The sequence below is a fragment of the Oreochromis niloticus genome, linkage group LG22 (assembly GCF_001858045.2).
Source record: "Oreochromis niloticus isolate F11D_XX linkage group LG22, O_niloticus_UMD_NMBU, whole genome shotgun sequence".
NCBI classification, from domain to species: Eukaryota; Metazoa; Chordata; class Actinopteri; order Cichliformes; family Cichlidae; genus Oreochromis; species Oreochromis niloticus.
Genome location: NC_031985.2, coordinates 13,034,501 through 13,057,940, shown reverse-complemented (window position 1 = coordinate 13,057,940; position 23,440 = coordinate 13,034,501). Strand labels below are relative to the sequence as shown.

General features: G+C 40.2%; 1 protein-coding gene across 1 annotated transcript; it reads left to right on the top strand.

The window, feature by feature from the left end:
* The first annotated feature begins 153 nt into the window (after nucleotides 1-153).
* On the top strand, nucleotides 154-23,145 carry LOC100705945 (uncharacterized). The gene is made up of 5 exons (XM_019350397.2): nucleotides 154-439; nucleotides 4,181-4,218; nucleotides 4,354-6,960; nucleotides 13,016-15,619; nucleotides 21,679-23,145. The coding sequence occupies exons 2-5, from the start codon at nucleotides 4,198-4,200 to the stop codon at nucleotides 23,143-23,145; spliced, it is 6,699 nt and encodes a 2,232-aa protein (XP_019205942.2). The 5' UTR covers nucleotides 154-439; nucleotides 4,181-4,197.
* Nucleotides 23,146-23,440: the final 295 nt, after the last annotated feature.

Sequence of the window (23,440 nt, the reverse complement as noted above, 5' to 3'; positions counted from 1 at the left end):
TAATAATGAATTACAGTAGTCTAGCCTGGAAGTAAACCCATCAGCAGATAAACCAGAGCAGCTGGGCTACGTAAGGAGTGTAGAGGGTGGGGGATGGTGTTCGCGGTCACATCTAGCGGATGTGTGGGTGGGAGCATGATGCAGACACTCCACCTCAAGTCAGTATTGCGCAGACTTTGTCTCCAAAAGTGCAACACAACAGCTCCCACAGGAGGGAAATTTGGCTTCATTTTTGTACAATAGGAGGAAGTGCACCCAGGTTATCCATCTTTTCTACAGTGACTGCTCTAAATCCTAAAATCTCACTTGCATGTGGGAAGAGTTAGTGAGAGGCAAACGTAGCATCAGCTGTTACTGATCTCACTAAATGTAAAGAGCAACGTCTGGTAGGATTTAAAGGAGCCAGCTGCATCTACACAACCCAAACAGAGCTCAGAAGGTGAGTTTATTGGGTGATGTTTATATATGCAGTGTGTGTGTGTGTGTGTGTGTGTGTGTGTGTATATGTGTGTGTGTAGTTTACTTTTATTCCGACTGTTTGTAGGTTGACAGGACGTTTCTTTTATTTCCGCTGACAGCTTCCCTTAGAAATCGAAACTAAACCGAGCTGCACAAACCAGGAGGAGCTCAGAAAATTAGAGACGGGAATGTATGTTGTATTATATTTGTGTGTGTGTGTGTGTGTGTAAGTCCTCACTAAAACAGTGCTTGCCAATGTGTGATCATGAAAGGCCCACATGAATAGTTGTTACAGGCTAGGTTTTCTTTCTGTGCGTGTCTGAGTTCGGTGAACTTGTCACAGGTTTGCGTGCTTATACAGGGACCTAAAGAGCCTTTCAACGGCTCTGTGTGTGGAAACAACACAAGCTTCACTAGCTGGGATAGTTGCAAAGCTTTCTTTATGAATGAGCGATACATTTTATTATTAAACATTTGAACATAATACAACACAACCTCTCATAGGGATATAAAGTCAGATACGCATTTTGAAATGACAAGGAGCAGGCGTACTTTTATGTACTGTATAGCCTGTATATTAAATAAATATGTAGCATAATAAGTATAAAATCCAGAAAGCTACACAGCATGGGGTGGTTCACTCACAAACACAAGTCTAACTTAAGTTTCAGACTTTTTTTTGTTGGAAAAAAATCAAATTGTTACATGCTTAAGTTTACACAAAATGTCAAAAATCTGCATTGTCATGAACAAAAATTTAAACCCAATTTTTCATGATTTGTTGGGTTAACCCTCTGAGGTCCAAAATATAATTGGCCATTTTTGACTACTTTTGATTTTACATTTGAATTTCACCTACAAATTGTTTTATTTTTTATTTGTTGCCTTGCTTGGTATCATTCTTTTCAGCTCAACCCCATGTGTCTGAATTTACTGTTATTTTTTCATTGACATACTGAAAGAATACAACTGATCTGAAATCATGCAAAAAACGTAAAATCCTAGTAGTTTTTTTTCTTTTTTTTGTGGTTTTTACTCTGCTGTAAAAACCAGAAACATGTTTGGTGAATTATTTTCATAACTTGAAATGCAAATATAAATTGTAATTTTTTAAAACTAATGCACAAGTTTTGCAAAGAATTAAAGTTATATACAACTCTTTATCCTACTAGCCAATGCATCTTGCATTGTTTTATTTCTTTTTTTTTTGTACAACCATTTAAAAATACTATGATAACTAAAATGAGAGAACAATCAGGTGTCACAATAAGATGCCCCACAAATTATTTGTGCCAGTAAAAAAAATTGTTTGTCTGTGACATGACAGAGGAAAACACCACAGGGATAAACCTGCAGACGTGACAGCAGGAGGTGTATCACTCCTCCAGTTTTCCACTTGGAGACAGAGTTTATATTACAATCCACCTTTGTGACATTTATTAGTACCCTCACTGACACACAAAACAAAACAACAAATACACTCCATGCTAAACGTCACAAATCTCTCCCTCTCTCTCTCTCCCTGTCACTTGCTGTGTCTCGCTGCCATCACTCCCCAAACTTTGCCCTCTTCCCAAACAACCAAATCCCATGTGTTGCCGGTTTTTCATAAACAACACGTCGACAATAAATATTGCATGGTACATTTCCCCACCAACAGGAAAGAAGTAGCTTTTTCTCTTTCTTTGCTGTTTTCCTGCTGTCCTTAGAAAATGCTTTTTTTTTAACCACACTAAACATGACGACAGGATTTGGAAAAAAGCATCATTTATATATTTTGTATCATAACTTTGTATTTAGTGGCATGTCATTAAAATTTATAAACACTATGCAATATATTCATTTTTAGAATGTATATTCAGTGCTAACTGTAGCTAGGCAAAGTCTTAATGTTATCTTATTTTAATAAACAACACTGTCATATGCAAAACTAGAGTGGCACTAGAGGTGGCAAGAGATCATTTTAGGGTGGCCACCCATGCCACACCTCTAGATCTGACCCTGTGCAGCAGCCAGCATGACAAATTTTGGGTCCTTCGCTCTAGCTAGCAGTGAGCATAGCTCATGCTGTGTCCGATGTGAGAGGGCCTTATGGCTTCATGCCATAAAAAAACTACCATCAAGGATGATTTTTAATGAATTCTTGATATGCTGTTATCATGTTGCATTTAGCTTGTTGAATTTGAGCAGAAATGCCCTTTCATCATGCAGTGAGTTGAGATAAGACTCTCCTCTCATTTTCAGGAATGAGTTAAAAACTTTGTGTCAAGGATGTTTTTTTTTTAAATTTTTAATTAATTTTCTGGATATTATCAAAATAAATTGAATTTGTTCACAATTGATAATAAATATCATAAATGTTAATTATATTCAAAGTAATTTTACAGTCCAATCCATCATCCTTAAAGATTAAGTGCACTGCCAGCAAAATTTGGAAGAAGATTGAAGGAACACATCTTGGTTAAAAAGAAAATGTACTATAGTTTTTTTTCCCTCCTTAATTGTCTGTTGAACGGTAACTAGAGAGAAACACTACCACAAAACACAGTGTAGAATTGCACAAAGATTTAAGTGTAAGGAAGTATGTGAGGGTGCAGGTTTGTCAGTAGGCAGGGCAGAGCAAAATAAAGCAGCAAATGTCTGTTGTCAAAATCATAGCAAATAAGGCAATCACCATCACATCCCAAAGGAGCTATACAGCCCTACCCAATTTCCTTTGGGGTCAACCTTCAGGATCAATAAAGTTTTATTGAATTGAATACAGGATTGAGACCTGGCAATTGTGGAAGTCATTTGAGTACAGTAAACTCCTTGTCATATTCAAGAAACCATCTGATCTTTGTGACATAGCATGTGATCCTGCTGGAAGCAGCCATCAGAAAACTGTGGTCATAATGGGATGGCTACGGTCAGTAACAAACACTCAGGTAGGCTGTGGCATTTAAACAATGTTCAGTTGGCCCAAAGTTTGTCGAGAAAATGCCCCCCACACCATTACTACTACTACTACTACTACTAGCCTGAACTGGTGGTTGTAGATAAAATGGACCGATGCTTTCAGGTTGTTTCTGACCCTACCAACCAAATGTCACGGTTGAGACTCGTCAGACCAATCAGTAATTTTCTTCTACTCACCAGTTGTAGTAAACCTGTATTATGCACTCAGAGATGTTTTTCTGTACACACTGTTCGAAACAAGTTGTTATATGAGATACTGATGCCTTCCTATCAGCTCCCTTACTCACTTGGCATTTTGTGTCCGGTAACCACTCTGTGTAAACACTAGAGAGGGCTGTGTTGGAAAATCCCAGGAAATCCTGAAGCTTGTGCATTAGTTTTAAAAAATTACAATTTATATTTGCATTTCAAGTTATGAAAATAATTCACCAAACATGTTTCTGGTTTTTACAGCAGAGTAAAAACCACAAAAAAAAGAAAAAAAACTACTAGGATTTTACGTTTTTTGCATGATTTCAAAATTCTTCTTTCACATCTGTTTTCACCTCTTAAGCTGATCTTATATTATATCACATAAAATATTGGCATATTTGTAAAAATTCTGCTATTAATGTCCTAGTTAGTGTTCTGCTCAGGAAATCACATGATAGGTTGGGCCTAGGTTTCACAATGAGCATTCACCTGTAATGATTTTAATTTTGTCATACTATTGATTTAATTCAGTCACGTAGATCTCACTTTCTGGTTCATTTATATCTTGCAGGTGGCTCAGATGAAAACATGAGCAGAAACACAGAGAAGGTAGGAAAGTCCAAATATTTGTCACAAGAACTTAAAGAATATTTAAGAATAATAAGAATAGTCTGTCTCATTCTTTGACACTGTAATTTCTGAATGTACCATGTGTGGGTTTTTTTTTTTTCTTGTTTACTACAGGCACTAAAAGAAGTAGACACTCAGAACAGGTCATGTCAAATAAAAACCGAGACTTTACCGAGACTGCTTGACAGACTTCACCTTCAAGACAAACTCCAACAAAAGTTGTCACCAGAAGATTTTCTTCAAATAGGTCCACCTGTGAAACAGCACCATGTAGAATCTGAGAAAGATCTAGCTTGCTCTTTTCTCCAAAGGCTGATAATATTAGACTACAGGGCCAGATATACTTCTGTAAGATCAAGCTGTAAGATCAAGGAGTCGTTCAATGCTTCCTGCAGTGACTGGGATGTTTTTGTGAGCAGCAGTTTGGACACACAGAAGAAAGAGAAGGCTTCTGTGCATCCAATGGACGTTCAGATGGCAGTATTTCACTGCTCAGACAGCTTCCTGAAACAAATGATGATTACAAAGCTCTCTCAGTGTCAGTATGCCTTACCTTTACTTGTTCCTGACCCAGTTACAAAGGAGATTCAGTTTCCTCTGTGGACTTTCAGAGAAGTGACAAAAACCTGGAAGGTCATTCAGTGTGATTCAGAGATTGTCACCATGAAGAGTGTTCCAGTCTACAAAGCTAAAACACCCTTGGTGTCATTTTTCCGCCTGGGTTCTTTGTCAGTGTCTAAATCTCAGATAATGAACAATTTGATCAACGACCGTCACGACACCTTCTTCCACAGAAACTCCTCAGGAAGCACAGAATTTCGCTATCTGATGGACGGTGTGGCAGAGATTACCTGGTACTGCCCTGCTGGAAAACCCAATGATGCCTTCAGTGACTGCATTGCCTTTTGTAATCTCCATGGTGATGCTCTGTTGATTGAAAAACAGCGTGACATACTGATTGAAAAATCTTCAGTCAATGTTTTTTTTGTGGCATCTCTGCAAAACAATGAAGAAAGTGAATCATTTATATCGTCTCTTCTTAAGTCCCATAAGCCTTTCATCTGTCTCACAGTTGATAACAGCCGCAATGTCATTGTGATAAAAAAGGGAAAGTACAAAATGGGCCTCAAAGACAGAAGCCACTCAGATGTATCTGAACACCTGAAAAGGATCATTAGAGAAATTCTAACTTCCGTCGATGGTCCCATCTTGAAACCATCCTTCCAGCTTGAAACCATGGCTGAGCTCTCTGGAATCAGAGTGGATGAAACTGACCCAGCCTGTCAAAGAGGGAAATCTGCTGCTATGGAAATAATCAATCTGCTTAAAAAGGATAACATGGATGTCTCAAAGATCAAAGATGAATTTCTCCCTTGTCAAGGCAAACTGTGGCATCAGTGGAGCAAAATACACAGAGAACTGTTTCATCTCAGAGGAAATATTGAAAAGGAGAAAAGTAAAAAGCAACAAGAACTGATGAACATACGTCAGAAACAATGTGCTGCTTCCTGCAGTAAACTGATGGAGTTGTTCACTGGAAGTCTCTCATCATTGCCACCAACAGACAGAGAGTATTTCCTAAAATGGACTCAGATCTTCATAGATGTCCTCTCCACACATGATCTTTCTTCAATTCTCCAAAGTTATGATGAAAAGTGGTCTGAGGTCTTGGCTTTGACAAACAAATGGGACAAATCAGATCTGTTATTAAAAAAACAAACTGAGCTTGATGACATATCCAAAAAACTTCAGTCTGTAACTTTTGGTTTGGAGCACATCTTCAGAGAAATGGGACAGATCTATGAAGCCCATAAAACAACACAAAGAGAGAGCAGACACACTGACTGGTCTAAATACCCTGAGCTGGCTGCACAGCTGATGATATCAGGACACCCGATGGAGCTGATGGATGGTGATGCAGGTCATGTGCCTTTAACATGGATCTCCAGTCTTTTAGAAGAAGTCATCAAGAAACTGGGGAACCAGAGAGTTTTTGTGTTGTCAGTTTTGGGCCTACAAAGCAGTGGAAAATCAACAATGCTGAACACCATGTTTGGGCTGCAGTTTGCAGTGAGTGCTGGCAGGTGCACCAAAGGTGCCTTCATGCAGCTGCTCAAAGTATCAGAGGAGATGAAGAAAGACTTGAAGTTTGACTATGTTCTAGTGGTGGACACTGAAGGACTGCGTGCTCTTAAGGTAGAAAGTAACAACACTCTTCATCATGACAATGAACTGGCAACACTTGTTGTTGGTCTGGGAAACCTGACACTGATCAACATCTTTGGAGAGAATCCTTCTGATATGCAAGACATTTTGCAGATTGTTGTTCAGGCTTTCGTGAGGATGAAGATAGTTAAACTTTCTCCCAGTTGTGTGTTTGTTCACCAGAATGTCACAGATGTTGCAGCAGCAGAGAAAAACATGGATGGAAAGAGACGCCTGCAGGAAAAACTGGACCAGATGGCCAAACTAGCAGCTGAAGAGGAAGTTTGTGATGCAGAGTGCTTCAGTGATGTCATTGAATTTAATGTTCAAACAGATGTGAAATACTGTGCCCAGCTGTGGGAGGGCAGTCCACCCATGGCTCCTCCAAATCCAGGTTACAGTGAGAGCATCCAGGAAGTGAAGAACGCCATCCTCTCTAAAGCTTCAAAGTCTGCTGGGATCACTCTCTCACAGTTCAAAACAAACATCCAGGACCTGTGGACTGCACTGCTGAATGTAAGTTTTGTTTTCAGTTTTAAAAGCACACTTGAAATTTCAGTGTACAGAAAACTGGAAGTCCAGTATGGCGACTGGACCTGGACAATGAGGGAAAACATGTTGACCATTGAAAACCAACTTCATAACAGAATTGAGAATAGGGAAATTTGATAAGGTTAGGCTTTCTTATCTTTCTAAAGCAACATGCAAAACATCTTTAATAAAAAGATTAATAATAAGTGAATAAATGAATTGAATTCAGTTCAGTTTTATTTATACAGTGACAAATCACAACAGCAGTTGCCTCAAGGCTCTTTATATTGTAAGGGAAATACGCCACAATAATACAAAGAAAATAGAGAAAACCCAAACAATCATGTGGTCCTTTATGAGTAAGCACTTAGGTGACAGTGGGAAGAAAAAACTCGCTTTCAACAGGAAGAAACCTCCAGCAGAACCAGACTCAGGTAGGCGCGAGCTGTGACCAGTTGGGGTGAGGGTAGGAAGACAGAACAAAGAGAGCCAGAGATTAATAATAACTAATGATTAAATACAGAGAGATGTATAAACCTCTTTAAAACCTGTATAAAAAAGAAGACTGAAGAAGAAACACTCAGTGCATCATGGGAATTCCCCAGGAGCCTAGACCTATGGCAGAATAACTAAGGGAGGATTCAGGGCCACCTGATCCAGCTGGAAGCTGGTTGCACAAGAATGTGATTGTTGCGCTTCTGAAAAAAAGGTGTAATCTCTGAGAGTGGGGTCATCTGAACATCAAGCATCGCAAATGCCAAAATCATTATCTGTAGACTACCAGTTCCTTTGACTCACAGCTGTACTGAGCTTGTTAATTTTTGGAATATATACCAGGTTGAAGTCTCCTCCTATTATAAGCGTGGTGTCAGAGTGACCCGAAAGTGAAGAAGAGAAGGTATTAAAAATTTGGATAATCCAAATTGCCACTAGGTGTGACTGTGCGAGTGAATGTGAGTGCGAATGGTTGTCTGTCCCTGTGTGTTGGCCCTGTGACAGACTGGCGACCTGTCCAGGGTGTACCCCGCCTCTTGCCCTATGACAGCTGGGATAGGCTCCAGCGCCCCCCGCGACCCTGAAAAGGATAAGCGGAAGCGAATGGATGGATGGATGGATGGATGGATGGATCATCAACATTTGGCTAATATATACTAGAAATACACAGATCCATATTTTGAATAGATAAATGAATATTGGAAGGTTGCCGGTTCAAGCCCCGGCTTGGACAGTCTCGGTCGTTGTGTCCTTGGGCAAGACACTTGACCCGCTGCCTACTGGTGGTGGTCAGAGGGCCCGGTGGCGCCAGTGTCTGGCAGCCTCGCCTCTGTCAGTGCACCCCTGGGTGGCTGTGGCTACAATGTAGCTTGCCATCACCAGTGTGTGAATGTGTGTGTGAATGGGTGGATGACTGGTTGTGTAAAGCGCTTTGGGGTCCTTAGGGACTAGAAAAGCACTATACAAATACAGGCCATTTACCATTTTACCATATAAATCTGCCTTCTGGAGCTGTTTCAGTGTTACAAACGATTAAGTTATTTTTCTGCTGATCGATAAAGCTTTGCCTTTATTGATCAGTAGAGAAGTGAATGTGTGTACAGATGTTTTAGAAAGACGATGTCTGCCTGTGAGTCATTTAACTGGTAATTTAAACCCTCTTCTACCTGGAACCAACTCTGCATACATTCCAGTTTTTTTTTTTTGTTTTTTTGTTTTTGTGTGTGTGTGTGTGTGTGTGTGTGTGTGTGTCCACTGGATTTTTATGTAGTAACTTCCGGCATTGAAGGCAGAGCAAACATAAAGCTGTTTATAGAAAGACAAAAGAAAGTGACAAGAGGTATAAAACAGTGCAGCAAACCAAGAGTGATTTCAACGTGACCTAAAATCAACAATAACGCGGAAAAAAAACAGGTACGTGCCATGCTGATTAGAGTGGCATTAATTGTTCTACATAGACAATTCTGTTCGATCAGAGGAGAAAAAAAAAGACTTAAATGAGAAAATCAGAGAAAGGTGTTTGTGCAGATACAGATCACTTGATTCAGTATGGCCATGGTGTGGTGCTTTGGTCCCAATAAAGCTGCCTTTTGACATATAGCTCATGGACTGCAATGACTGTGCAGGGAGTCGGCGCCTTATTTGGTTTCCCCATAATGATGCGGTCGTAACATTCAACACTTTAATACTGTAAATTGTCCTAATGGTCTTCTTCGTGGTGCTTCAGTTCTTAAGTATATTGAACTATAGCTATAATACTTATTTGTATTACCTTTAAAGGTTTCAAGGTGAAAACTGACAGAGAAAATTATTGGCTGAAATATGTTAAATCACTGGCATGCCATGTTCAATGCTGCTGCGATTCTTGTTGCGTCTTGCGATACTGAAGCATAGTTGGGGCCACACTAGTCTCATTTGATGTTAGTAATTAGAAGGAAAATTTTGCATGGAAGGATAAAAAATGTAAACGTAAAAAGGAAACTGCAGTGAAATACATAAAGAAATTTTCTTTTATTCAGAAAAACAACTGACACAAAAGTGTCACTTTTTGTGCCAGTTGTTAAAATACAAACTTTCACTAGCAGGGACCACTCCCTTGGTAACGATGAGCAATGAGGGATGAGGAAGTGTGATTAGTGCTGCGGTTTGGGGAAGGCCTTGAAGGGGACTGGCGACGGCTCTCGGGCCGGCAGAACCCCATGTACTAACGAGAAATAATGGGAGGAAAGGAAGAGAGGAGAGGACAGGAGAAGAGCAGAGAGAAAAAAAGGGGGGGCAGGGTGGGGCATGAAAATGAGAACAGCGGGTTTTGGAGAAGGGGGCTTTTATAGGCTGAGGCCAGAGGGGGCGTGAAGGAGGAGTGGTCCCACTCCTGAAATTCAGATGATATCTCCACTTAAAATCATATATACCCGTGCGGGCGGCAACCTGGAGGCAGCTCAGGCAGCCGACCATGACGGCAAAGAAGTCCAGCTGACGGCCTAGAAAATGGCCAGTGACTGCAGTCGTGGCGCCAGACACGGAGGTAGCCTGGCAAGTGCGCCCGGCGAGGCAGGAACAGGTGAACATGCTGGACAGGCGCCTCAGACCCTCAAGCTGATGAGGCGGGATGCTGGACGGGCCCCTCGAACCCTCTAGCTGGCGAAGTGTGATGCTGGATGGGCCCCTCAGACCCATCCAGCATCGAATGCTATTCTCCCATGACTCCAACTAGTTCATAATGCTCATCTGGTCTGGTTTAACATTTAGACACTGCTAAACCCATTTTGACAGTAGTAAAATTCCCTAAACACCTTTCTCTTGGCTGAAATTTGATTACTTTTCTAAAAATACACAAAACACTTTTCCTAAAATGCACAAAAATCTAATATTTTACATCTAGAGGTGGCACAAATACACTGAGGTTTTACTCAGTCTTGACACTTATCTGGGCTTCTGTCAGATATGCCCAGATATGTGTTTGAAACCGACAATAAAAAGAGAATTACATGAGTATAAAATGGAGATGAACTATCATTTCAGTTACACATGCTTCCTACCAATGCTGTGAATGGAGACTATTTCTTTAAAATAAATTGTTTTGTCTTCTAGGTGGTAATTAATATTAAACTAATATTGATAACTATAAAGTGGAGTTATAAGCAATGTTCCCTCTAATTTTTCACGTGTCTGAGCGAACACACAAACTCCCTGAGCGATCCCTTGGACCACTGTGAGCAACAGCAGACATGTGCACTGTGGTCACGCCAGCATCTAATCCATCCAAGTTACATGGTTTATTAAAATAATCAAATTACAGCATTTACATTTATGGTAGACTACTTTTAATTAACTGCTTTAGCCCACTTACAATGAAAATTTAAAAAAAATCTAGTCATTGACCTGTGCAGTATGTTAACACTATTGGAAGTAAAAATAACTTGAACTCCAATTTCGAAAACACAACTTACTTTTTTCTCTTTTTTTTTTTATAAAGCTCTGACTTGTATTATGAGTCTGAGTCTGTGGTCTGTGAGAGAGTCCTGAAACTCACTGTCTGCAAAATACAGTATATAATGACCAATGCTGGGCAATTAATTATATAGTTACTTCTTCAAAAAAGTAACTCAGTTTGGCAAACAAAGTTTTTTGCAGCTATTTTTTTTTAAATGCAGCCAAGGTGTTTTTAAATAAACATTTCAAACTATTTACAGAACAATCAGCTGTTCTGCATCAAATTTGATGCCACTCAAATTATTTGTGCCACTCCAAAAAATAATTTCTGTCCACTATGAGATAAAGGAGAACAGCCTGATACCTGCAGGCCTGACAACAGGAGATGTATCATTCCTGTAACACCTGTAACATTCAGCAGTCGCCTCATTGTTCTGACACACACAACAAAACTATTGACTACACTACACACTAACTACACACTAACTACACAAGATTTGCGCTAAACGTCTCAAATCTCTCACATCTCAAAGCACCGTCGTCACTCCTAAAACTTCCCCCCGTCTCTTAACAACTGGATGCCACGTTGCCATATCATTTTTTGATTGGTCGACATGGTACTTTTTTCGACCAATAGGAAAGGGAGAGGGGGATGGAGTTTGTTTTTGCTCACAGGCGGAGAGCGCTTTCAAGCCTTTTTTTCTTATAAAACGCAGTTTTTACCGTTTCTTCCCGCAGTAAATATAAACAACGAGAGTATTCGGCAAGGAAACCAAACATTGCAGATATTTTTATCGTAACTCTGGTTTTACGTGGCCTATCAACACAATTTAAAAACTGGTATAAAGTCCACACTTTTTCCGTCAATTGTTCCGTCTGTCCTGCTCACATCTCCAATGGTTGTACACGTTGTCATAAACGTGGCTTCACTCCACATCAGCCACGCCGCTTTGCTAGCTAAAACACCGGTGTCGGCACATAAGGACGCCGTCATAGCCTGTCAGCGACGTTGATTAGCTGCGTATATACGAATGTGAATCGCATTATTGGCTGGACTATGGGATAAGGTGGCATCGTTCTAAAAACATACGGGAGCAGCCAGTCACTTACTGACTAACACTGCAAAACAGAATTGTTAATGTATTTATTTTAATTTCAATTCAGGTTAGATTTTTTTCTGTGCGCAACGCAGATTTTCTGTGCGCAGAGACTGTGCCAGCAGTGCGCAATTGCGCACGTGCGCAGCTTAGAGGGAACATTGGTTATAAGGATTTTTAAAAATAAAATAGCAGTGTACATAATTCAGTTCCAGGATGTTCTACCCAGGTTCACTTTGAAAAAATATGTAATTATTATAATTATAATTATATAATTATATTATCATAATTATGATGGCTGTTTATCTGAAGTAAAACATGATATTGTATGATAGCATGTGTTTTTCTCCAAAAACAACCATTTCTCACCCATTGCTTCTTAAAACATTTATAAAGGATTAATCATCTATTTGTGAATGTCACATGGTCTATTTATACACTCTAAATATGTCTGTAGTTCAAAATTAGGTATAAACAAGTATTTTGAGGGAATTCTTGGCCTGGGTCAAAATTGACAAAACCTCCACTGTGATGGTTCAGATCAGTTATGGCTCAAATACAAACAGTATTTAAGGGTTACAAAGATTTCCTTCATACACTCTTACTTTCAAAAGTCTGAAAATAAGGAGTAGGAATGCAGAAGTTTAGGAACCCCTCAGATCAGTTGATTATAACAAAACATTATTGATTTGTGCTTTATGTGACTTTATGTTACCTGCCACTGCTTAAATAAGTGAAGGGTTTCTGATCATACATGTTAGATTAACTGGGTATTGGAAAACAGCAAAGGTCTTGATGCAGTTCATGAGCTGCTTTGAGTGATCAGTAAGACTAGAAATATGTTCTACAGTAGTAGATAAATGTTAGTCAAATTCACTGTGAAAAAGTTTACTGTCTTCTTATTAAAGTACAAAGCAAGAGCATTTCAACCTGTTGTTTTATTTCATTGGCATTAACCCGATAAGCTAAATTCCAGGGTAATGTTTTTATACTCTCTCTTTATTTGTAATTTGTAGATGCCGAGGAAAACAGTGACTGAGATACTGCTTGACATACTTCACCTTCAAGACAACGTTCAACAGAAGTTGTCACCAGCAGATTTTCTTCAAATACGTCCAGCTTGGAAACAGATGAACCGTGTAACATCTGAGAAAGATCTAGCTCACACTTTTCTCCACAGGCTGATAATGTTGGACTACCGGGCCAGATATATTCCTGTAAGATCAGACAGTCCTGAGGTGACCAATTTAAAGCCCACAATGTTTGACAACACTGAGACAGATGACAATGATCTAGAGGAATTGTTTAAAACTACTGCAGGCACAAATAAGAATGAGAAAGCTCATGTGCATCCAATGGATGTTCAGATGGCAGTATTTCACTGCTCAGACAGCTTCCTTAAACAGATGATGATTACAAAGCTCTCTCAGTGTCAGTATGCCTTACCTTTACTTGTTCTTGACCCAGTAACAAAGGAGATTCAGTTTCCTCTGTGGACTCTCAGAGAGATAACAAAAACATGGAAGGTAACTCAAATCAAAGATAACTCAAAGATCGTCACCATGAAGAGTGTTCCAGTCTACAAAGCTGAAACACCCTTGGTGTCATTTTTCCGTCTGGGTTCTTTGTCAGTGTCTAAATCTCAGCTGATGAACACTTTGATCAACGACCGTCACGACACCTTCTTCCACAGAAACTCCTCAGGAAGCACAGAATTTCGCTATCTGATGGACGGTGTGGCAGAGATTACCTGGTACTGCCCTGCTGGAAAACCCAATGATGCCTTCAGTGACTGCATTGCCTTTTGTAATCTCCATGGTGATGCTCTGTTGATTGAAAAACAGTGTGACATACTGATTGAAAAATCCTCCATCAATATTTTTCTTGTGGCATCTCTGCAAAGCAATGAAGAAAGTCGATCATTTATATCATCTCTTTTTAAGTCTCATAAGCCTCTCATTTGTCTCACTGTTGATGGCAGCTGTGATGCTGTTAAGTCAAAAAAGGGAAAATACATAATGGGCCTCAAAGACAAAAGCCAGTTAGATGTATCTGAACACCTGAAAAGGATCATTAGAGAAGTTTTGTCTTCTCTCAATGGTCCCATCTTGAAACCATCCTTCCAGCTTGAAACCATGGCTGAGCTCTCTGGAATCAGAGTGGATGAAACTGACCCAGCCTGTCAAAGAGGGAAATCTGCTGCTATTAAAATAATCAATCTGCTTACAAAGGATAACATGGATGTCTCAAAGATCAAAGATGAATTTCTCCCTTGTCAAGGCAAACTGTGGCATCAGTGGAGCAAAATACACAGAGAAATGTTTCATCTCAGAGGAGATGCTGAAAAGGAGAAAAGTAAAAAGCAACAAGAACTGATGAACATACGTCAGAAACAATGTGCTGCTTCCTGCAGTAAACTGATGGAGTTGTTCACTGGAAGTCTCTCATCATTGCCACCAACAGACAGAAAGTATTTCCTAAAATGGACTCAGATCTTCATAGATGGACTCTCCACAGATGATGTTTCTTCAATTCTCCAAAGTTATGATGAAAAGTGGTCTGAGGTCTTGGCTTTGAAGAACAAACATGACAAAGCAGATCTGTTATTTAAAAAACAAACTGAGCTTGATGACATATCCAAAAAACTTCAGTCTGCAACTTTTGGTTTGGAGCACATCTTCAGAGAAATGGGACAGATCTATGAAGCCCATAAAACAACACAAAGAGAGAGCAGACACACTGACTGGTCTAAATACCCTGAGCTGGCTGCACAGCTGATGATATCAGGACACCCGATGGAGCTGATGGATGGTGATGCAGGTCATGTGCCTTTAACATGGATCTCCAGTCTTTTAGAAGAAGTCATCAAGAAACTGGGGGACCAGAGAGTGTTTGTGTTGTCAGTTTTGGGCCTACAAAGCAGTGGAAAATCAACAATGCTGAACACCATGTTTGGGCTGCAGTTTGCAGTGAGTGCTGGCAGGTGCACCAAAGGTGCCTTCATGCAGCTGCTCAAAGTATCAGAGGAGATGAAGAAAGACTTGAAGTTTGACTATGTTCTAGTGGTGGACACTGAAGGACTGCGTGCTCTTAAGGTAGAAAGTAACAACCCTCTTCATCATGACAATGAACTGGCAACACTTGTTGTTGGTCTGGGAAACCTGACACTGATCAACATCTTTGGAGAGAATCCTTCTGACATGCAGGACATCCTGCAGATTGTTGTTCAGGCTTTCATGAGGATGAAGGAAGTTAAACTTTCTCCCAGTTGTGTGTTTGTTCACCAGAATGTCACAGATGTTGCAGCAGCAGAGAAAAACATGGATGGAAAGAGACGCCTGCAGGAAAAACTGGACCAGATGGCCAAACTAGCAGCTGAAGAGGAAGTTTATGATGCAGAGCGCTTCAGTGATGTCATTGAATTTAATGTTCAAACAGATGTGAAATACTGTGCCCAGCTGTGGGAGGGCAGTCCACCCATGGCTCCTCCAAATCCAGGTTACAGTGAGAGCATCCAGGAAGTGAAGAACGCCATCCTCTCTAAAGCTTCAAAGTCTGCTGGGATCACTCTCTCACAGTTCAAAACCAAAGTTCAGGACCTGTGGACTGCACTGCTGAATGTAAGTTTTTTTTTCAGTTTTAAAAGCACACTTGAAATTTCAGTGTACAGAAAACTGGAAGTCCAGTATGGCGACTGGACCTGGACAATGAGGGAAAACATGTTGACCATTGAAAACCAACTTCATAACAGAATTGAGAATAGGGAAATTTGATAAGGTTAGGCTTTCTTATCTTTCTAAAGCAACATGCAAAACATCTTTAATAAAAAGATTAATAATAAGTGAATAAATGAATTGAATTCAGTTCAGTTTTATTTATACAGTGACAAATCACAACAGCAGTTGCCTCAAGGCTCTTTATATTGTAAGGGAAATACGCCACAATAATACAAAGAAAATAGAGAAAACCCAAACAATCATGTGGTCCTTTATGAGTAAGCACTTAGGTGACAGTGGGAAGAAAAAACTCGCTTTCAACAGGAAGAAACCTCCAGCAGAACCAGACTCAGGTAGGCGCGAGCTGTGACCAGTTGGGGTGAGGGTAGGAAGACAGAACAAAGAGAGCCAGAGATTAATAATAACTAATGATTAAATACAGAGAGATGTATAAACCTCTTTAAAACCTGTATAAAAAAGAAGACTGAAGAAGAAACACTCAGTGCATCATGGGAATTCCCCAGGAGCCTAGACCTATGGCAGAATAACTAAGGGAGGATTCAGGGCCACCTGATCCAGCTGGAAGCTGGTTGCACAAGAATGTGATTGTTGCGCTTCTGAAAAAAAGGTGTAATCTCTGAGAGTGGGGTCATCTGAACATCAAGCATCGCAAATGCCAAAATCATTATCTGTAGACTACCAGTTCCTTTGACTCACAGCTGTACTGAGCTTGTTAATTTTTGGAATATATACCAGGTTGAAGTCTCCTCCTATTATAAGCGTGGTGTCAGAGTGACCCGAAAGTGAAGAAGAGAAGGTATTAAAAATTTGGATAATCCAAATTGCCACTAGGTGTGACTGTGCGAGTGAATGTGAGTGCGAATGGTTGTCTGTCCCTGTGTGTTGGCCCTGTGACAGACTGGCGACCTGTCCAGGGTGTACCCCGCCTCTTGCCCTATGACAGCTGGGATAGGCTCCAGCGCCCCCCGCGACCCTGAAAAGGATAAGCGGAAGCGAATGGATGGATGGATGGATGGATGGATGGATCATCAACATTTGGCTAATATATACTAGAAATACACAGATCCATATTTTGAATAGATAAATGAATATTGGAAGGTTGCCGGTTCAAGCCCCGGCTTGAACAGTCTCGGTCGTTGTGTCCTTGGGCAAGACACTTGACCCGCTGCCTACTGGTGGTGGTCAGAGGGCCCGGTGGCGCCAGTGTCTGGCAGCCTCGCCTCTGTCAGTGCACCCCTGGGTGGCTGTGGCTACAATGTAGCTTGCCATCACCAGTGTGTGAATGTGTGTGTGAATGGGTGGATGACTGGTTGTGTAAAGCGCTTTGGGGTCCTTAGGGACTAGAAAAGCACTATACAAATACAGGCCATTTACCATTTTACCATATAAATCTGCCTTCTGGAGCTGTTTCAGTGTTACAAACGATTAAGTTATTTTTCTGCTGATCGATAAAGCTTTGCCTTTATTGATCAGTAGAGAAGTGAATGTGTGTACAGATGTTTTAGAAAGACGATGTCTGCCTGTGAGTCATTTAACTGGTAATTTAAACCCTCTTCTACCTGGAACCAACTCTGCATACATTCCAGTTTTTTTTTTTTGTTTTTTTGTTTTGTGTGTGTGTGTGTGTGTGTGTGTGTGTGTGTCCACTGGATTTTTATGTAGTAACTTCCGGCATTGAAGGCAGAGCAAACATAAAGCTGTTTATAGAAAGACAAAAGAAAGTGACAAGAGGTATAAAACAGTGCAGCAAACCAAGAGTGATTTCAACGTGACCTAAAATCAACAATAACGCGGAAAAAAAACAGGTACGTGCCATGCTGATTAGAGTGGCATTAATTGTTCTACATAGACAATTCTGTTCGATCAGAGGAGAAAAAAAAAGACTTAAATGAGAAAATCAGAGAAAGGTGTTTGTGCAGATACAGATCACTTGATTCAGTATGGCCATGGTGTGGTGCTTTGGTCCCAATAAAGCTGCCTTTTGACATATAGCTCATGGACTGCAATGACTGTGCAGGGAGTCGGCGCCTTATTTGGTTTCCCCATAATGATGCGGTCGTAACATTCAACACTTTAATACTGTAAATTGTCCTAATGGTCTTCTTCGTAGTGCTTCAGTTCTTAAGTATATTGAACTATAGCTATAATACTTATTTGTATTACCTTTAAAGGTTTCAAGGTGAAAACTGACAGAGAAAATTATTGGCTGAAATATGTTAAATCACTGGCATGCCATGTTCAATGCTGCTGCGATTCTTGTTGCGTCTTGCGATACTGAAGCATAGTTGGGGCCACACTAGTCTCATTTGATGTTAGTAATTAGAAGGAAAATTTTGCATGGAAGGATAAAAAATGTAAACGTAAAAAGGAAACTGCAGTGAAATACATAAAGAAATTTTTCTTTTATTCAGAAAAACAACTGACACAAAAGTGTCACTTTTTGTGCCAGTTGTTAAAATACAAACTTTCACTAGCAGGGACCACTCCCTTGGTAACGATGAGCAATGAGGGATGAGGAAGTGTGATTAGTGCTGCGGTTTGGGGAAGGCCTTGAAGGGGACTGGCGACGGCTCTCGGGCCGGGCAGAACCCCATGTACTAACGAGAAATAATGGGAGGAAAGGAAGAGAGGAGAGGACAGGAGAAGAGCAGAGAGAAAAAAAGGGGGGGGCAGGGTGGGGCATGAAAATGAGAACAGCGGGTTTTGGAGAAGGGGGGCTTTTATAGGCTGAGGCCAGAGGGGGCGTGAAGGAGGAGTGGTCCCACTCCTGAAATTCAGATGATATCTCCACTTAAAATCATATATACCCGTGCGGGTGGCAACCTGGAGGCAGCTCAGGCAGCCGACCATGACGGCAAAGAAGTCCAGCTGACGGCCTAGAAAATGGCCAGTGACTGCAGTCGTGGCGCCGGACACGGAGGTAGCCTGGCAAGTGCGCCCGGCGAGGCAGGAACAGGTGAACATGCTGGACAGGCGCCTCAGACCCTCAAGCTGATGAGGCGGGATGCTGGACGGGCCCCTCGAACCCTCTAGCTGGCGAAGTGTGATGCTGGATGGGCCCCTCAGACCCATCCAGCATCGAATGCTATTCTCCCATGACTCCAACTAGTTCATAATGCTCATCTGGTCTGGTTTAACATTTAGACACTGCTAAACCCATTTTGACAGTAGTAAAATTCCCTAAACACCTTTCTCTTGGCTGAAATTTGATTACTTTTCTAAAAATACACAAAACACTTTTCCTAAAATGCACAAAAATCTAATATTTTACATCTAGAGGTGGCACAAATACACTGAGGTTTTACTCAGTCTTGACACTTATCTGGGCTTCTGTCAGATATGCCCAGATATGTGTTTGAAACCGACAATAAAAAAGAGAATTACATGAGTATAAAATGGAGATGAACTATCATTTCAGTTACACATGCTTCCTACCAATGCTGTGAATGGAGACTATTTCTTTAAAATAAATTGTTTTGTCTTCTAGGTGGTAATTAATATTAAACTAATATTGATAACTATAAAGTGGAGTTATAAGCAATGTTCCCTCTAATTTTTCACGTGTCTGAGCGAACACACAAACTCCCTGAGCGATCCCTTGGACCACTGTGAGCAACAGCAGACATGTGCACTGTGGTCACGCCAGCATCTAATCCATCCAAGTTACATGGTTTATTAAAATAATCAAATTACAGCATTTACATTTATGGTAGACTACTTTTAATTAACTGCTTTAGCCCACTTACAATGAAAATTTAAAAAAAATCTAGTCATTGACCTGTGCAGTATGTTAACACTATTGGAAGTAAAAATAACTTGAACTCCAATTTCGAAAACACAACTTACTTTTTTCTCTTTTTTTTTTTATAAAGCTCTGACTTGTATTATGAGTCTGAGTCTGTGGTCTGTGAGAGAGTCCTGAAACTCACTGTCTGCAAAATACAGTATATAATGACCAATGCTGGGCAATTAATTATATAGTTACTTCTTCAAAAAAGTAACTCAGTTTGGCAAACAAAGTTTTTTGCAGCTATTTTTTTTTAAATGCAGCCAAGGTGTTTTTAAATAAACATTTCAAACTATTTACAGAACAATCAGCTGTTCTGCATCAAATTTGATGCCACTCAAATTATTTGTGCCACTCCAAAAAATAATTTCTGTCCACTATGAGATAAAGGAGAACAGCCTGATACCTGCAGGCCTGACAACAGGAGATGTATCATTCCTGTAACACCTGTAACATTCAGCAGTCGCCTCATTGTTCTGACACACACAACAAAACTATTGACTACACTACACACTAACTACACACTAACTACACAAGATTTGCGCTAAACGTCTCAAATCTCTCACATCTCAAAGCACCGTCGTCACTCCTAAAACTTCCCCCCGTCTCTTAACAACTGGATGCCACGTTGCCATATCATTTTTTGATTGGTCGACATGGTACTTTTTTCGACCAATAGGAAAGGGAGAGGGGGATGGAGTTTGTTTTTGCTCACAGGCGGAGAGCGCTTTCAAGCCTTTTTTTCTTATAAAACGCAGTTTTTACCGTTTCTTCCCGCAGTAAATATAAACAACGAGAGTATTCGGCAAGGAAACCAAACATTGCAGATATTTTTATCGTAACTCTGGTTTTACGTGGCCTATCAACACAATTTAAAAACTGGTATAAAGTCCACACTTTTTCCGTCAATTGTTCCGTCTGTCCTGCTCACATCTCCAATGGTTGTACACGTTGTCATAAACGTGGCTTCACTCCACATCAGCCACGCCGCTTTGCTAGCTAAAACACCGGTGTCGGCACATAAGGACGCCGTCATAGCCTGTCAGCGACGTTGATTAGCTGCGTATATACGAATGTGAATCGCATTATTGGCTGGACTATGGGATAAGGTGGCATCGTTCTAAAAACATACGGGAGCAGCCAGTCACTTACTGACTAACACTGCAAAACAGAATTGTTAATGTATTTATTTTAATTTCAATTCAGGTTAGATTTTTTTCTGTGCGCAACGCAGATTTTCTGTGCGCAGAGACTGTGCCAGCAGTGCGCAATTGCGCACGTGCGCAGCTTAGAGGGAACATTGGTTATAAGGATTTTTAAAAATAAAATAGCAGTGTACATAATTCAGTTCCAGGATGTTCTACCCAGGTTCACTTTGAAAAAATATGTAATTATTATAATTATAATTATATAATTATATTATCATAATTATGATGGCTGTTTATCTGAAGTAAAACATGATATTGTATGATAGCATGTGTTTTTCTCCAAAAACAACCATTTCTCACCCATTGCTTCTTAAAACATTTATAAAGGATTAATCATCTATTTGTGAATGTCACATGGTCTATTTATACACTCTAAATATGTCTGTAGTTCAAAATTAGGTATAAACAAGTATTTTGAGGGAATTCTTGGCCTGGGTCAAAATTGACAAAACCTCCACTGTGATGGTTCAGATCAGTTATGGCTCAAATACAAACAGTATTTAAGGGTTACAAAGATTTCCTTCATACACTCTTACTTTCAAAAGTCTGAAAATAAGGAGTAGGAATGCAGAAGTTTAGGAACCCCTCAGATCAGTTGATTATAACAAAACATTATTGATTTGTGCTTTATGTGACTTTATGTTACCTGCCACTGCTTAAATAAGTGAAGGGTTTCTGATCATACATGTTAGATTAACTGGGTATTGGAAAACAGCAAAGGTCTTGATGCAGTTCATGAGCTGCTTTGAGTGATCAGTAAGACTAGAAATATGTTCTACAGTAGTAGATAAATGTTAGTCAAATTCACTGTGAAAAAGTTTACTGTCTTCTTATTAAAGTACAAAGCAAGAGCATTTCAACCTGTTGTTTTATTTCATTGGCATTAACCCGATAAGCTAAATTCCAGGGTAATGTTTTTATACTCTCTCTTTATTTGTAATTTGTAGATGCCGAGGAAAACAGTGACTGAGATACTGCTTGACATACTTCACCTTCAAGACAACGTTCAACAGAAGTTGTCACCAGCAGATTTTCTTCAAATACGTCCAGCTTGGAAACAGATGAACCGTGTAACATCTGAGAAAGATCTAGCTCACACTTTTCTCCACAGGCTGATAATGTTGGACTACCGGGCCAGATATATTCCTGTAAGATCAGACAGTCCTGAGGTGACCAATTTAAAGCCCACAATGTTTGACAACACTGAGACAGATGACAATGATCTAGAGGAATTGTTTAAAACTACTGCAGGCACAAATAAGAATGAGAAAGCTCATGTGCATCCAATGGATGTTCAGATGGCAGTATTTCACTGCTCAGACAGCTTCCTTAAACAGATGATGATTACAAAGCTCTCTCAGTGTCAGTATGCCTTACCTTTACTTGTTCTTGACCCAGTAACAAAGGAGATTCAGTTTCCTCTGTGGACTCTCAGAGAGATAACAAAAACATGGAAGGTAACACAAATCAAAGATAACTCAAAGATCGTCACCATGAAGAGTGTTCCAGTCTACAAAGCTGAAACACCCTTGGTGTCATTTTTCCGTCTGGGTTCTTTGTCAGTGTCTAAATCTCAGCTGATGAACACTTTGATCAACGACCGTCACGACACCTTCTTCCACAGAAACTGCCCAGGAAGCACCAAGTCTCGCTATTTGATGGATGGTGTAGCAGAGATTACCTGGTACTGCCCTGCTGGAAAACCCAATGATGCCTTCAATGACTGCATTGCCTTTTGTAATCTCCATGGTGATGCTCTGTTGATTGAAAAACAGTGTGACATACTGATTGAAAAATCCTCCATCAATATTTTTCTTGTGGCATCTCTGCAAAGCAATGAAGAAAGTCGATCATTTATATCATCTCTTGTTAAGTCTCATAAGCCTCTCATTTGTCTCACTGTTGATGGCAGCTGTGATGCTGTTAAGACAAAAAAGGGAAATTACATAATGGGCCTCAAAGACAAAAGCCAGTCAGATGTATCTGAACACCTGAAAAGGATCATTAGAGAAGTTTTGTCTTCTCTCAATGGTCCCATCTTGAAACCATCCTTCCAGCTTGAAACCATGGCTGAGCTCTCTGGAATCAGAGTGGATGAAACTGACCCAGCCTGTCAAAGAGGGAAATCTGCTGCTGTGAAAATAATCAGTCTGCTTAAAAAGGATAACATGGATGTCTCAAAGATCAAAGATGAATTTCTCCCTTGTCAAGGCAAACTGTGGCATCAGTGGAGCAAAATACACAGAGAAATGTTTCATCTCAGAGGAAACATTGAAATGGAGAAAAGTAAAAAGCAACAAGAACTGATGAACATACGTCAGAAACAATGTGCTGCTTCCTGCAGTAAACTGATGGAGTTGTTCACTGGAAGTCTCTCATCATTACCGCAACAGTCAGATGCTAGACCTTCATAGATGTCTGCAAGATATTTTCAATTCAAAGTTATGATAAAAGTGGTCTGAGGTCTTGGCTTTGACGAACAAACAGGACAAATCATATCTGTTATTAAGAAAACAAACTGAACTTGAAGACATATCAAAGAAACTTCAGTCTGTAACTTTTGGTTTGGAGCACATCTTCAGAGAAATGGGACAGATCTATGAAGCCCATAAAACAACACAAAGAGAGAGCAGACACACTGACTGGTCTAAATACCCTGAGCTGGCTGCACAGCTGATGATATCAGGACACCCGATGGAGCTGATGGAT